The following is an 11,901-nucleotide window of genomic DNA, read 5'->3' on the forward strand; positions in this document are numbered from 1 at the left end:
AATTAAAGCTATTTTTCGGACTGACTATCTCTCACTCACTCTCTCTACCTGCACTGAGCTCAGCACCTCCCCTGTTTGTGCTGAGCGGTGCTGCCAGTTAGCTCCCTCCCTCAGCAACGCGCGCACACTCACGCACAGGCGCCATGGCAGGATCTAAGGTATGCTTGGAAATGTTTAAGTCTCCCATTAACTATTATTTGGTAGCATAGAAAACGGGTTTGTTTATTTATTTATTTTTATTTATTTATTATTTTGTTTATTTATTTTCTTTTATTTTTTGGTTTGTAAAATTTGATTTCCTTTTTTTTATAATTATAGAAATGTGTAACTAGAAAAATATTGAAGTTTATTTTCTTTTTTTTTTTTTCTTAATTCGTCATCATACAAAAACGGATTTGTTGCTTATTGTTTTCGTGTAGGTTATTTGATTTTCATCTTTAAAAATTCTACAAAATATTGTTTAACTTTAGAAAAAATAGTAGAGTCCCCCTTTATTATTTTGTTATTCAGCATCATAGAAAACGGATTCGCTGTTAATTTTCGGTTCGTGAAATTATATTCTCGTAAAATTATGTAAAACTTTGATATTTTTCTAGGTGCATGAAATTAATTACTTAGACAAATATAAAAAAAAATATATATACTGATAATTTAAGAATATTCCTGTGCATGATTTTAAAAGTTTAAGAACCATTATTATATTTCTGGGTTGGGGAGGAGGGGGAGGTGTTTGTGTGTGGGGGGGGTGGGGAGCAGGTGTGTAGGGACAGGCAGGTAAGATGCTAATTAAGCCACGCGTGCACCTGTGTTCCCATCCGAGACTGCCTTACTTGTTGTGATTAGTGTAATTGTTGTTGTTGTTGTTGTTGTTGTTGTTGTTAGTTGTTGTTGTAGTAGTAGTAGTAGTAGAAATTCTCATCCTCCTCTTGTTCTTGTTCTTTTTGTTCTTGTTCTTCTCTTCCTTTTCCTCTTTCGAATACTACTACTACTACTACTACTACTACTACTACTACTACTACTACTACTACTACTACTACTACCACTACCACCACCACCACAGAACCAGCCACCCACACATATCTTTCATTTCCTGGTCGTAATAGGGCAGTATTGAGGAGGCTTAGGAGTCATTGCAAGCATCAGCCCTCCAGAGGCTTCCCAACCTAACATTTGTGGTTATATTACTGAGATCAGTGGTGGTGGTGGTGGTGGTGGTGGTGGTGGTGGTGGTGGTAAAAATCCTGATGTGCTAACGAGATTTTTGACGTGCCAGAGAGAGAGAGAGAGAGAGAGAGAGAGAGAGAGAGAGAGAGAGAGAGAGAGAGAGAGAGAGAGAGAGAGAGAGAGAAGGAAGAAGAAAGAAAAAAAAGATTATCACATTTCTTACAAGTCTAATCTCATTTTTACCGCATCATCTCCTCCTCCTCCTCCTCCTCCTCCTCCTCCTCCTCCTCCTCCTCCTCCTCCTCCTCCTCCTCCTCCTCCTCCTCAAGACAGGTGTGCAAGCTTACCTGAGATTTCACAAACAGGTGTAAAAAAGATAATTTCATAGAGAGAGAGAGAGAGAGAGAGAGAGAGAGAGAGAGAGAGAGAGAGAGAGAGAGAGAGAGAGAGAGAGAGAGAAATATAAACCCCTAGTAAGAAAAAAAAAAGATTAGCACCAAGGAATGTCAGCGAGAGAGAGAGAGAGAGAGAGAGAGAGAGAGAGAGAGAGAGAGAGAGAGAGAGAGAGAGAGAGAGAGAGAGAGAGAGAGTCACCTGTAATGCGTGGGGCTTCTTCTTGCTTCCGTACGCGAGAGAGAGAGAGAGAGAGAGAGAGAGAGAGAGAGAGAGAGAGAGAGAGAGAGAGAGAGAGGTGAGCTAGTGTTAGGAACGGTAGTATGTGTGTGAAAGTGAGCGAGTTACGGTGTGTGCGTATTCGTGTGAGTATTCCGGCGTGTACGTGTGTGTGTGTGTGTGTGTGTGTGTGTGTGTGTGTGTGTGTGTGTGTGTGTGCGTAAATATGAGAAGGAGAGAGAGGGAGAGAGGGAAGGATAGAGTAAGAATAGAAAAAAGAAAGAAGAATGATAAATAATATGTGGATTATAAGAAAAGAGAAAGAAAGAAAGAGAGAGAGAGAAAAAAATAGTAATAGAAAAAAGAGAGAAAGAAAGAATTAAAGAGGATAATGGAAGAAAGGAGACCAACAAAGAGAAGAGGAAGAAAGAGAAATAGAGAGAAAGAGAAAGGCAAAGAAGAGAGAAAAGAAAGATAAAAGAAATAAAGAGAGAGAGAGAGAAACAAACAAGCAAGCAGTGACAGAAGCAATAGAAGAAATGAACATAAAGAAATATGTAAGAAAGAGAAAGAGAGAAACAAATAGAAAGAGAAGGAAAGAAGGCTAGAAAATGCAAATATTCACAAAAAAAGAAAGAGAGAGAGAAAGAAAGGAAGAAGCAATGGAAAGAATGAGGATAAAGAAAAATATTAGATAGAGTGGTGATAAAATGAAAGAGAAAGAGAGACAAAGAAAGAGAAGGAGAAGGAAAGAAGTAAATGCAAAAAATGGAAGAAAAAAAGGAAATTAGATAAAAGAAATAAATGTTACTGAGAAATAGAGTAATTATGTGATGATTTAGAGGCAAAAGAGATATACTGATAAAGAATGTGATTATAAGAAGAATGGAAGAAATAAAAGAAAGATTGAAGGAAAAATGATAAAGAAGAAAATATTCATTTGAAAATATAGAAATCTGGTACCCTCCTCCTCCTCCTCCTCTTCCTCCTCCTCCTCCTCCTCCTCCTCCTCCTCCTCCTCCTCACTATTATGTAAACTTCTGTAAGGACTAATTACACCATTACACACACACACACACACACACACACACACACACACACACACACACACACACACACACACATACAGGTAACCATGGCAACAGGTATATACATGTATGTGTATATATGTATGTTTGCATGTGTGTGTGTGTGTGTGTGTGTGTGTGTGTGTGTGTGTGTGTGTGTGTGTGTGTGTGTGTGTGTGTGCGCGCGCGTTCGTGCGTGCGTGTGTGTGCCTACCAAGGGTGCCATAACAGTGCCATAAAGGTGACGCTTTCTCTCTCTCTCTCTCTCTCTCTCTCTCTCTCTCTCTCTCTCTCTCTCTCTCTCTCTCTCTCTCTCTCTCTCTCTCTCTCTCTCTCTCTCTCTCTCTCTCTCTTGGACATTCATATTTTTCAACTCAGTTTCTCAAGAGAACTCCTCCTCCTCCTCCTCCTCCTCCTCCTCCTCCTACTACTACTCCTCCTCATCCTACTACTACTACTACTACTACTACTACTACTACTACTACTACTACTACTACTAGTCATGTGTCGTCTCTCCCCGTTTTCTGTTGAGATATTGAAGGGCTGTCTGCGGTAAAGAGAGGCACAAGTGGTGAACCCTCCTTGTCTTTGTCACCACGCCTCCCACGCCCTCTATGGCTTCCTCCTCTGGCCCTCTCTGTTTCTCCCTCTCCTTCTCCCTCTCCCTCTCTCCCTCTCTCCCTCTCCCTCTCTCTCCTCAAGTGTCCATTCCATACATTCTTTCACTTTTCTCTCTGTTTCCTTCCGTTTCTTGTTTTTGTTCTTGTTTCTCTTCCTCCTCTTTTTTCTACTTCTCTCTTTCGTCTCTTCCTATTTCTTTAGATCTTTCTTTATTCTCTTTCTTTCTTTCTTTCATCTCTTTCTCTATTACTTTCTTGGATTTTTTTTTTCATTTGTTCAGTTACAGGTATCTCTCTCTCTCTCTCTCTCTCTCTCTCTCTCTCTCTCTCTCTCTCTCTCTCTCTCTCTCTCTCTCTCTCTCTCTCTCTCTCTCTCTCTCTCTCTCTCCATTCGGGATTACAGTGTGTGTGTGTGTGTGTGTGTGTGTGTGTGTGTGTGTGTGTGTTTGAGAGAGAGAGAGAGAGAGAGAGAGAGAGAGAGAGAGAGAGAGAGAGAGAGAGAGAGAGAGAGAGATAGTTTATGTACTAAGCAACTTAACCGTGATTTTTTACCTGCCGCTGAGAAGCCAAAGGTTGTGTTTTTATCGTGCTATGGGAAGCCAGACTGAGAGAGAGAGAGAGAGAGAGAGAGAGAGAGAGAGAGAGAGAGAGAGAGAGAGAGAGATGGAGGGGGTGATATAGTAATAGGATGTTCGACTTTCTCCGTTTGTAAGATTTAGATTGACGTTGTTGTTGTTGTTGGTGGTGGTGGTGGTGGTGGTGGTGGTGCTGGTGGTAGTGGTTATGGTGGTGGTGGTGGTGGTGGTGGTGGTGGTGGTGGTGGTGGTGGTGATGATGATGATGTCAGGAGGTGGAGTGCGCGGGAACAGACAGGTGGAGGAATTGATAGTGGTGGGGACGCGGGGCGAAGCGGGATGTAGATCATGTGTCGGGGGGCGTTTCTGTACGACACACACACACACACACACACACACACACACACACACACACACACACACGGGCGTTGCTTCATGTCTTTACTCGCACAGAGGTTTTCGCCGCGCCTGGAGGACGTGCCCTTGCCCGTGTCGGCGTGAGCGTGAGTGGTGAGCGTGAGCGGTGAGTGGCGAGCAGGCGGCGCTGCCTGGCGAGGTGCCCGGGTGGTGATGGTGCGGGGCTGGCATCCCCATGGAGGCACTGGGCTCCCTGGCGGCGCGGGCTCGCGGGGCCCTCACCACCGCCTTCTCCTTTCGCGAGTCTTCAAGGAACAAGGGTGCGGCGGCGGCGCCCGTGCAGGAGCAGTCCGTGACTCACCTGCGTCCCCCGAGACCACACAGCGGCAGGCGCCAAGCACCCCACTCTGACTTCACCCCCGCCCGTGAGCTGACCTGCCCGCGCCCCCGCCACGAGGGTAGCATCCGCGGCGTGCAGGAGGGCGTGCAGCTGTACCAATACCTGCCGCCCAACCCTCACACGGTGGGCGTGCCCGTGCCTGACGTGCACCACCCACACCCATACTCGCGCCGCGGCCACCACGCCCCGCATCCCTCCCTGGTGGCCACGCGCGCCATCCCCACCATCGTGGTGCCCCGCGAGGACGCCCACCCTTCCAGGCTGGCCCCCGGCGAGGCCTCACGCCTCGAGAGACGCCGCAGCTCCCTGGGCGAGCCGCTGCATGCACCGTCCCTGCCCCTGCATCTGAGGGAGGGGCGTCGCCCCAGCCTGGACCCCAACGTGCTGCTCAACGCACAGCCCCACCCAGAGGGGCGCCGCGGCCAGTACGTGACCGCGGGGCGCGGCTGCCGGTCTGCCCACACCGCGAAGTTCACGCCCTCTGCCAAGGCTCGTGGCCGCCGCCGCAGCGCCTCGCCGCCCCCCGCCACGCGCCGCCGCCAGGAGACAGAAAGGCGGCGGCCTCACAACGGCCAAGTCGTGGCCACCAGGAAGAACCCCGCGCCCTCCGCGGCGCCCGGCAAGCCCGCGTCGGGCGTGTGGACTATCCAGATACACCCGCCCACGCCCGACTCTACGCCCGCGCCCTCCCACGTCACCACGCCCACACCCGCCACTGCCGTGAACCCCGCCACCGCCGCCCCGGGCCGCCTGCACGCCGCGGTGCTGCGCCTGGCCCGGTGGCGCCTGCACGTGAAGCAGGCCGCTGCCACACACTGGGCCGCCGCCAAACAGGACGCGCCCACCCTGGAGGAGGTGGTGGAGGCACTCGGCCAGGCACAGGTAACACCCCGCCCCGTCCCACCCCGCCCCGCCGCGTCCTCACGCCGCCGTGCCGCCGCCACTCACAAAACCTGGAATTGTGTCACTCAACTTTGTCAATTCCAATTTTTTCTTCCTTCCTTTTTTGAGCTTGATCTTCGTCCCCGCCACGTCAGCGCTTCCCGCCCCCCTCACGCCCTCACACCCATCACAGCCCTCACCCCTCACCCTCGCCCTCGCCCCTCTCTTTCCACCCTCACCCAGAACCCTCCGTGGCCTTCATATTTTGCGGAGAATCTTCCACAAAACCTTTCTTTTCGGCGCTTCTCGTTGTGACGCACAGAGAGAGAGAGAGAGAGAGAGAGAGAGAGAGAGAGAGAGAGAGAGAGAGAGCAATCCTGCCGTAATGCGAGGCTGTACCCTGAGTGCAGCATCAGCTCGCCTCGTTTGAATTGCTTCCAAATTTATAACACACGTGATATATTTGCTGGAGTAAGAATAGACTGGTGTGTGTGTGTGTGTGTGTGTGTGTGTGTGTGTGTGTGTGTGTGAGCGCTGATAAAATGTTGCGAGTGAAAACATTTGGAAAAATTAAAAGGGGGGAAAAAAACATGTAGGGTTATTTTACTTGTTGTTGCTGTTGTTGCTGTTGTTGTTGTTGTTGTTGTTGTTGTTGTTATTGTTGTTGTTGTTTTGAATTGTATGTTTTTTTCTTTTTACTGTTTGGTTTGTCATTTTCATCACTACTAAACTTAACCTAACGACAACAACAACAACAGCAACAACAACAACAACAACAAAAAAAAACACACTTTACATCTCAGAAATGAAGAAAAAAGAAAAAAAAGAAAGAAGGAAAGGAAGGAAGAGGAAAAAAGCAAGTCATAAAACGTATAAAACCATGAACTTTTTCTTTCCTGTCACTTTTTTCCCTATTTCACTTTTTTCCTCAATTTTTTTCCCCATTCCTACTGTAACAATTTTTGCTCAAAACTCCACATAAATATACATTATTTTTTACAGCTCTCTCTCTCTCTCTCTCTCTCTCTCTCTCTCTCTCTCTCTCTCTCTCTCTCTCTCTCTCTCTCTCTCTCTCTCTCTCTCTCTCTAATACATTTTTCTCAAGTTACATAAGTTACTCATCTATTTTTTTTTACAATTTTCTTTACTTTTCTTCATTTTCTTTACTTTTTTCATCCCTTCACCTTATTTTAATTTGTATATCTACTTTTTATTCCTATCACCACCACCTCCACCACCACCACCACCACCACCACCACCACTATTAAAAAAGCAAGTCCTTTCACTATCACTAAAACGCTTTGCACTTTTAAGTAAATAAGTAAACATGTAAAGTGTGTTTGTGGCTTTTTACTTTATTTTACTGCTACTTTACTTATAAGGAATCTTTTAAGCATTGTGAGGATACTTCAACTAACATCACTCAGGAGGAAAAGGAGGAGGAGGAGGAGAGGAAGAAGAAAAGAAGAAAAAAGAAAAGGTGACTGAAGTTAAGGGAAAACGAAAAGGAGGAGGAAGAAAGACTGATAAATGGCGAATGTGAGAAGAAGAACCAAAGAGGAGGAGGAGGAAGAGGAAGAGGAGGAGGCGTCGGAGAGGAACAGGGCAAGATGAGGGTGGAGGAAGCAAAGGAGTGGTGATGGTGGTGGTGGAAGAGGAGGAAGAGGAGGAGGAGGGCGGCCACCTTCCGATCGATGCGCCACCACGCCCTCACCTGCTCTCTCTCTCTCTCTCTCTCTCTCTCTCTCTCTCTCTCTCTCTCTCTCTCTCTCTCTCTCGTGCGCCATGAAAAGTATTATTATTATTATTATTATTATTATTATTATTATTATTATTATTATTATTATTATTATTATTATTATTATTATTATTCGTATTTGTGAAAGAGGGGAGGAAGGAAAATAAAAAAATGAAAAGTGACTCACGCTCGGTCGGAAATGAGAGAGAGAGAGAGAGAGAGAGAGAGAGAGAGAGAGAGAGAGAGAGAGAGAGAGAGAGAGAGAGAGAGAGAGAGAGACAGGAAATTTACTGAAATGCGCAAAAATAACTTTTCCCCAAACGTATTTTCCTTAATTTTTCCTTCCATCCTTTCTTTCTTCCTTTCTTTTTCTTTCTTTCTTTCTTTCTTTGTCTTTTTCGTATCATTTCCTGTTTTTCGTACTGTTTTCCTCTCTCTCTCTCTCTCTCTCTCTCTCTCTCTCTCTCTCTCTCTCTCTCTCTCTCTCTCTCTCTCTCTCTCTCTCTCTCTCTCTCTCTCTCTCTCTCTCTCTCTCTCCATTTTCTTCAATATATCACGATTTTTTCTTTCTTTTCTCCCTTTCATTTATTTTGTATTTTATTCCCTCTTTATTTATTTATTTATTTTCTTTTTCTTTCTTTCTTTCATTCATAAGATTCACCTTTATTCTTTGTATCTCTCTCTCTCTCTCTCTCTCTCTCTCTCTCTCTCTCTCTCTCTCTCTCTCTCTCTCTCTCTCTCTCTCTCTCTCTCTCTCTCTCTCTTTTATTTCACACTTTCTTTTTCTTTTTCTTTTCGGTAAATCATTTTCTGTCTTGTATATATTTTTTTTTCCTCTGCCACAAAACTTTCCAGTCCTCGTGAATTTGTAGTTTCCTTTTTATTTTACAGACGATTTCCTTGTTTTTCCTTTTTTTCCTTTTCTGTGGGGTTTTTTTTAATGTCTTCGTGTTTTTTTTTCTTAGGATTTTTTTGTTCTTTCAAGATTTATTTTCTTTTTGTTATTTTTGTTATTTTTTGTTTTTGTTTTTGTTACTTCAAGATTTACTTATTTATTTACTTGTTTATTAATTTACTTATTTATTTATTATTATTATTATTATTATTATTATTATTATTATTATTATTATTATTATTATTATTATTATTATTATTATTATTATTATTATATTATTGATATTACTATTACTAGCATCATCATCATCACCGCGATGATCTCTTTGTCTTCTCATTCTCTCTCTTTCTCATTCTCTTTCTCTCATTTCCTTCCCTTCCTTGTTACGTTACGTTCCATTAGTGCATTACTCTCTCTCTCTCTCTCTCTCTCTCTCTCTCTCTCTCTCTCTCTCTCTCTCTCTCTCTCTCTCTCTCTCTCTACGTTTTAGCTTCCTTATTTTATATTTTACCAATTCTTCCTTCGTTTCTCTTTTTGCTTCTTTCTCCCTTCCCTTCCTTCCTTCCTTCCTTCCTTCCTTCCTTCCTTCCTTCCTTCCTTCCTTCCTTCCTTTCCTTTCCTTTCCTTTCCTTTCCTTTCCTTACTCTCTTACACAGAAACATACCATCTCTCTCTCTCTCTCTCTCTCTCTCTCTCTCTCTCTCTCTCTCTCTCTCTCTCTCTCTCTCTCTCTCTCTCTCTCTCTCTCTCTCTCTCTCTCTCTCTCTCTCTCTCTCCCAAGCGGTAATTCATTGCTGTGAAATTCAGAGTGGAAGAGAATTTAAGTCGAAAGTGACGCCTGGTTAGCTGGAACGGGCCTGGAATGAGGGAGGGAGGGGGGGGGAGAGAGAGAGGGTGAGGGAGGTTGAGCTGGGGGGTTGGGAGAGGCGGGAAGAGCGACAGTCTGGAACTAAACAGGGCTGGGAGAGGCTGTTGGTCTGGCTGGAGAGAGAGAGAGAGAGAGAGAGAGAGAGAGAGAGAGAGAGAGAGAGAGAGAGAGAGAGAGAGAGAGGTATTTTAAGGTATGTTTAAAGAGTGATTGATTAGTTTTATCTTTAGGGAATTAATTGAAAGGTTTTTAAAGTTAATCTAAGGTAAATAATGAAAAAAAACATTCAAACTATTATTATTATTATTATTATTATTATTATTATTATTATTATTATTATTATTATGAGTGGCAGTGTTGATAATTTTTTTCTTTTCTCTCTTTTCAGGTAAACACCCTTGTCATTCATTTCCCAGACACCACATATGTCTTAATTAGGCGCAGGTAAAGGTGTCAGGTAAGGTGAAGTAGTAGTAGTAGTAGTAGTAGTAGTAGTAGTAGTTCAATATTTAACTGAAAACGTTCTTCAGGTGAGTAAAGAAATGGAGAGAGAGAGAGAGAGAGAGAGAGAGAGAGAGAGAGAGAGAGAGAGAGAGAGAGAGAGAGAGAGAGAGAGAGGTGTATGAAGGCACGTTGATAATAGTATAGAAAGAAGAGGAGGAAGGGAGAGAGGAGGAGTAGGAGGAGATGAAGGAAACAGGAGCGAGGAAAGAGGAAGATGAAAGGAGAATATAAAGAAGTTAAGAGTACAAGGGAGGGAAAAGAAAGAGAATAAGGAAGAAGAAGAAGAAGAAGAGAGGAAGAGGAGTAAGAGGAGAAGCATTTAGAAACACTGCAACTCTTGGAAAGAAACTAAAAACAACACTAACTTTCTCTCTCTCTCTCTCTCTCTCTCTCTCTCTCTCTCTCTCTCTCTCTCTCTCTCTCTCTCTCTCTCTCTCTCTCTTTTAAGCTTTTGAATTCCCACGCACACACACACACACACACACACACACACACACACACACACACACACACACAGAGAGAGAGCGTTGTGTCCGGCGAGAGAGAGAGAGAGAGAGAGAGAGAGAGAGAGAGAGAGAGAGAGAGAGAGAGAGAGAGAGAGAGGGCTTAAAGCTGTCATTCTCTCAAACATTGTGTGTGTGTGTGTGTGTGTGTGTGTGTGTGTGTGTGTGTGTGTGTGTGTGTGTGTGTGTGTGTGTGTGTGTGTGTGTGTGTCTCACCATACATTGTCCATACCTCTTCTATCCTCCTCCTCCTCCTCCTCCTCCTCCTCCTCCTCCTCCTCCTCCTCCTCCTCCTCCTCATGTTTTTTATCTCCTCTCCGTTTTCTTTTTACTTACTACAAATCAAAGAAAACGGGAGAAGTAAGTAGATCAATGAATAATGAAAAAGAAAGAAATGAATGAAGGTTTTGATGGAGAAGTGAATGAAGACGTGAATGTTACTGGCAGTTCTTGGGTGTTGCATGATTGCCCCTCCACCCCCTCTCTCTCTTTCTCTCTCTCTATCTCTCTCTCTCTCTCACTGTGTGTGTGTGTGTGTGTGTGTGTGTGTGTGGAGTGGGTGTACTGTGCATTAAAGAGACGAGCTGACAGGTACACAACATCAAACGCCATCATCACCACTATCACCATTACCATCATTATTATCATCACCGCCACCACCACAACCACCACCACCACCACCACCATCACCATTACTGTCATCACCACTATCACCACCACCACCACAACAACAACAACAACTAGAACAGGAGATGCAATTCGTTTCGTTCCACGCCTAGAGAGAGAGAGAGAGAGAGAGAGAGAGAGAGAGAGAGAGAGAGAGAGAGAGACTGCAGACAAACACAAGACAAACAGACAAACAGCAGACAGGTGGACAGGGATAGACAGGAGACACGACAGGTCATGACAGGTGGCAGGGGTGAGGCAGGAGTGACTAGGCGACGAGGGAGGGCAGGTGTGGGACAAGTAAACCAAGGAAAGATTAATCATTACAGAGATAGGCAGGTAGGAGACGGGAGGGCCACAGAGATTAGAGACAGAAGGCGGGATCGGTTATAGACAGGGTGTAGGTAGGGTGTAGGATAGCCTAGACACCCTGCAGCACCCTCTAACACCATCTGCAACACCCCTACTGCACAATGCTACACCCTGACCCACCATACCCAGCCTAAACCAACCGTCCCGAAATTATTAAAAGCTCCCAGTAGGACCTTGGTTATGGAAACAGCGGGAGGGAGGCGGCGGCTGTGGCTGTGGTGGTGGGGATGGGTGGCGGGTTAGGAGCGGGTGGGTAGGTGGCGGTGGCGGCGGTGGCGGTGGCGGCGGCGGTGCAGTAGTGTTGCGGCCGCTGCCAGGGAAAGGTCGGCTGTCTGTCGTCTCTCATTTCTGTAGCACCACCGCCAGCCGCCTCACTCCACGCCAAGCTGGTCATCTCCACTTACTCCTCCACTTTACTTCTCGCTGCGGAGGTGAAGTGGTAGTGGTGGCGTCACTCCGTCAGGCAGTGGAGCGCCCTAGTCCCCGTGGCCTTGGAGCGTGGAGTGTGGAGCATCAGAGAAGGACAGCCAAGACAGACCTGACATGTTTCTAGTGCTCGAGTGATGATTCTCAGTCTTAAAGGTGTACCGCTAATCCCCAGCATCACTGACTACTGCGTGTCCTTCAGCGCCTCCTCCCGTGCTCCTGCCGTGCCTGGGGGAGCTGGGCGGCGTGGCG

The 11,901-nt window shown here is 45.5% G+C and overlaps 1 protein-coding gene across 1 annotated transcript in view; it reads left to right on the forward strand.

Annotated features, from left to right (window-relative positions):
- The first annotated feature begins 1,897 nt into the window (after positions 1-1,897).
- LOC135089790 (mucin-1-like) overlaps positions 1,898-11,901 on the forward strand; it is a 31,223-nt gene continuing 21,219 nt past the window's right edge. Inside the window, exons 1-2 of the mRNA XM_063985825.1 lie at positions 1,898-1,922; positions 4,492-5,677. Of these exons, the coding sequence (XP_063841895.1) occupies positions 4,631-5,677 (1,047 nt within the window). The 5' untranslated portion in view covers positions 1,898-1,922; positions 4,492-4,630. The remainder of the gene's footprint in view (positions 1,923-4,491; positions 5,678-11,901) is intronic.

Source organism: Scylla paramamosain, chromosome 33, assembly GCF_035594125.1.
Source record: "Scylla paramamosain isolate STU-SP2022 chromosome 33, ASM3559412v1, whole genome shotgun sequence".
In the NCBI taxonomy this organism is placed as follows: domain Eukaryota; kingdom Metazoa; phylum Arthropoda; class Malacostraca; order Decapoda; family Portunidae; genus Scylla; species Scylla paramamosain.